Genomic DNA, 3542 nt, shown 5'->3' with positions numbered 1-3542 from the left:
TAAATTCTTTGATTTAATGATCTGATCTGGTTCTTCCCTGTATGTCAGTGGTTGGCTTTCAGCTAGTGTGTCACTGCAAGAGTAGTTTTTTGTGCAAGTTTTTGGCGTTCGGCTCATAGTGCCAGCTGCCACTTACTTTGCTTAGTGGTTGGCGCTCAGCTAGAATGCCACTTGCCACTTGGCTTTGCTATTTTTACTTAATCAACCTCTTAAAGAGGAATATTATTTTTATAAATCTCATAAAATTGTACATTCGCCTGTATTCAATTGAAAATGAACAAAATTCAACATTGAAATTCAACTTTTTATTGATAATACCTCTTCAGAGAAGTAGCATTCCAAGGCTTGTTAACCAGCCTTCCGGCCATGGTCTCTAAGGTATATGCCCCCTTTCCTATGGCTTCTGCAATTCTGTATGGACCTTCCCATGGTGGCATCATCTTTTTAACTATCCCCACCTTCTTTTTCAGAACCAGATCACCCGGTGTAAAGTCTCTGTGCTTTACTTTTTTGTTATGGCTATTCGCAAGCGTCTGCTGGTAGGATGCGAGCCTTACTGCCGCTGCACCTCTTTTTTCCTCCAACAAATCGAGGTTAAATCTCAACATACTGTCATTATGCTCTCGATTCGATGCCAAGCTTCGAACAATCGGAACCAAGTGCTCGACCAGTATAACTGCCTCGGTACCATTAGCTATGGTGAATGGGCTTTCTCCGGTCGGTCGCCTTGGGGTCGTTCTGTAAGCCCATAGGACGTTCGGCAGTTCATCTAACCATTTTCTTTTTTTTTCTTCAAGCTTCTTCTTGATACAAGCAAAGATTGTTCTATTTGTGATTTCCGCCTGTCCATTGGCCTGGGGGTGACTTACTGCCGCCAGCTTTTGATTAATTCCATATTCCTCCAATAACCCTCTTACTTGCTTACTGTCAAGGTTGGTCCCATTATCCATGATGATTGACCTCGGAACACCAAACCGGCAAATAATATTACTCTAAATGAACCGTCTCACATGAGTTTGAGCAACGCTCGGGTACGGCTCTACTTCCACCCACTTAGTAAAGTAATCTATAGCCAGCAGCACATACTTATTCTGAGCTCTTACAGCTGGTAGAGGACCAGCCACATCCATCCCCCACTGTGCGAAAGGCCATGGTGTGGCCATTACGTGCAAGTCCTCAGGTGGTTGGTGAATCAGTGGTCCTAACCTTTGGCACTTATCGCATCTTCTGGACAATTCTTCCGCATTTCGTGACATGTTCGGCCAGAAGTACCCTTGCATCATTGCTTTGTGCGCATAAGACCTCCCCCCTGAGTGGTTTCCACATACACCTTCATGAATAGCTCGTAGTATGTGCCGAGCCTCTGTGGGGGTGACGCACTTTAAGTACGGTCCGGAAAAAGATCTTCTGTACAATTGGTTATGCACTATGGCATACTTTACAGCATTCGATTTGATTTTCCTAGCCTCATTTCTTTGCTCAGGCAGAGTACCATCCCGGATGTAAGTCATGATCGGATCAATCTAGCTTGGCTCATATGGAATAACATTCACTTGCCAAGGATCTGAGCCCGAAGGTTCTTTGAAAATGGATGGCTGGTTTAATATTCCTACTGGAATCACCCTTGCTAATGTTTCTCCAGAACCCGAGGCACTACATGCTAGCCGATCGGCATCCTCATTATGCTCCTTTGGAATTTGAATGAATTCAATTTTTTCAAAGTTTTTGGCCTCCCGCATAACAGCAGAATGATATACTTCCATCGTTTCATCCTTGGTTTTATACTTGTCATTCACCTGTCGAACAATTAACTGCGAGTCACTAAAAACAGTCAAACTCCTGACCTTCAGCTCATTGGCAAGCTTAATTCCTGCTAGCAGTGCTTCATACTCCGCCTCATTGTTCGTGGCTCCGAATTCAAGCCGAAGCGCTTGACTTAAGGATGTAGATTCCGGCGTCTGTAGTTTGATCCCAATGCCTGCACCCATCTGATTTGAGGATCCATTGACGAAGAGTTTCCATAAGCAACCACGAAGGTCTTCCTCCATGTCCTCTGAATCATATTTTAGTAAAAAATCTGCCACCGCTTGCCCTTTGACTGCTGTTCTTGGTTCATATGTGATATCAAATGAGCTTAACTCTATGCCCACTTCGTCATTCTTCTTGAGAGATCTGGTTTGTGCAAGATTATTCTGATAGGGAAAGTGGTTAGAACAATGATAGGATGGGATTTAAAATAATGCCTGAGCTTTCTTTTCGCATGCACTTGCGAGAGTATCGCCCACTCTGCCTTTGAATAACGCCTTTCGGCCTTTGTCATTGTCTTGCTAACGTAGAACACTGGATATTGCTTCCCTTCTGCATAGCGGATCAAAACACCAATTGTCGCGATGCTGGATACTCCGAGATATAAAAATAGCTTTTCCCCCGGTTCTGGAGCTGACAGGACCGGAAGGTTCTGCATATACTTTTTCAGAGCAATTAATGCTAGGTGCTGTTCATCCCCCCAAACTTGCCTGCCATGGCTTCGTATTGTGTCAAAAAATGGTTTGCAACGATCTGACAATTTGGAAATGAACCGGCTCACTGCAGCGATCCGTCCCGTAAGTGTTTGCACTTCTTTGACTGTCATCGGCTCGGCATTCTTAGTCAGAGCTTCTGCTTGGGCAGGGCTTGTTTCGATGCCTCTAAGATTAACCACGTGCCCCAAGAATTGGCCAAAACTTACACCGAATGAGCACTTGGTTGGATTGAGCTTCATTCCATACTGCCTCAACATATCAAATACGTCTCGTAGATGTTTCACATGGTTAACCTTCTTCTTACTTTTTACCACCATGTCATCAATGTAAGCTTCCACGGTCTTCCCTATTTGTCCCTTAAAAATTTTGCTAATAAGTCTTTGGTAAGTTGCTCCGGCGTTCTTCAGTCCGAATGGCATGACTTTGTAGCAATACGTCCCGCGTTCGGTAACGAAGGAAGTTTTTTCTTCATCAGCAGGGTCCATAGGGATCTGATTATAACCTGAATAAGCATCTAAAAAGGTCAAACATTCATATCCAGTAGTTGCATCCACCATTTGATCAATCTTTGGCAGCGGGAAGCTATCCTTCGGACAGACTTTGTTTAAATTGGTGAAATCAATGCACACTCGCCATTTCCCATTCTTCTTCTGCACAATGACAACATTTGATAACCAGTCAGGGTAGTACACTTCTCTTACAAACCCCGCATCAAGCAGCCTGTTAACCTCCTCGGCAATGATCCGGTTGCGCTCGGGAGCAAACCGTCGATGCTTCTGCTTTACAGGTTTTGCATTGGGATTAACATTCAAGGTGTGACAAGATATAGAAGGATCGATCCCTGGCATGTCTAGGTGACTCCATGCAAATACATCTACGTTTTGAGACAAGAAAGTAACTAACTCCTGCTTCTCCTCCTCAGCGAGTCGTTCCCCCACTCTGGTTGTTCATTCCGGTCGGAACTGATCGATCTACACATCGACCAGGGATTCTTCAGTCAAGTCCGCTAGCTCCTCCTCC

General features: G+C 44.4%; 1 protein-coding gene across 1 annotated transcript; it reads right to left on the bottom strand.

The window, feature by feature from the left end:
* Positions 1–1523: 1523 nt before the first annotated feature.
* LOC132269169 (uncharacterized) lies at positions 1524–2839 on the bottom strand. The gene is made up of 3 exons (XM_059770261.1): positions 2588–2839; positions 2267–2458; positions 1524–2192 (listed from the first exon to the last, which is right to left on the bottom strand). The coding sequence occupies exons 1-3, from the start codon at positions 2837–2839 to the stop codon at positions 1524–1526; spliced, it is 1113 nt and encodes a 370-aa protein (XP_059626244.1).
* Between the last annotated feature and the right edge of the window lie 703 nt (positions 2840–3542).

Source organism: Cornus florida, unplaced genomic scaffold (assembly GCF_030987335.1).
Source record: "Cornus florida cultivar Cherokee Brave unplaced genomic scaffold, ASM3098733v1 CherokeeBrave_3.0.0_Hap2_Chr01, whole genome shotgun sequence".
Taxonomy (NCBI): domain Eukaryota; kingdom Viridiplantae; phylum Streptophyta; class Magnoliopsida; order Cornales; family Cornaceae; genus Cornus; species Cornus florida.
Note: the sequence above shows the minus strand (reverse complement) of the source record. Positions and strands in the feature narration are given on the sequence as shown.

What these genes read in the sequence shown, in the direction of transcription:
- LOC132269169 (XM_059770261.1), bottom strand. Translation starts at nt 2,839, where the DNA reads ATGGTGGTAAAAAGTAAGAAGAAGGTTAACCATGTGAAACATCTACGA. An exon ending in TTACGGGACGGATCGCTGCA is followed by an intron (nt 2,459 to 2,587) that starts GTGAGCCGGTTC and finishes AAGTATATGCAG; the next exon opens with AACCTTCCGGTCCTGTCAGC. An exon ending in AGTGGGCGATACTCTCGCAA is followed by an intron (nt 2,193 to 2,266) that starts GTGCATGCGAAA and finishes TTTCCCTATCAG; the next exon opens with AATAATCTTGCACAAACCAG.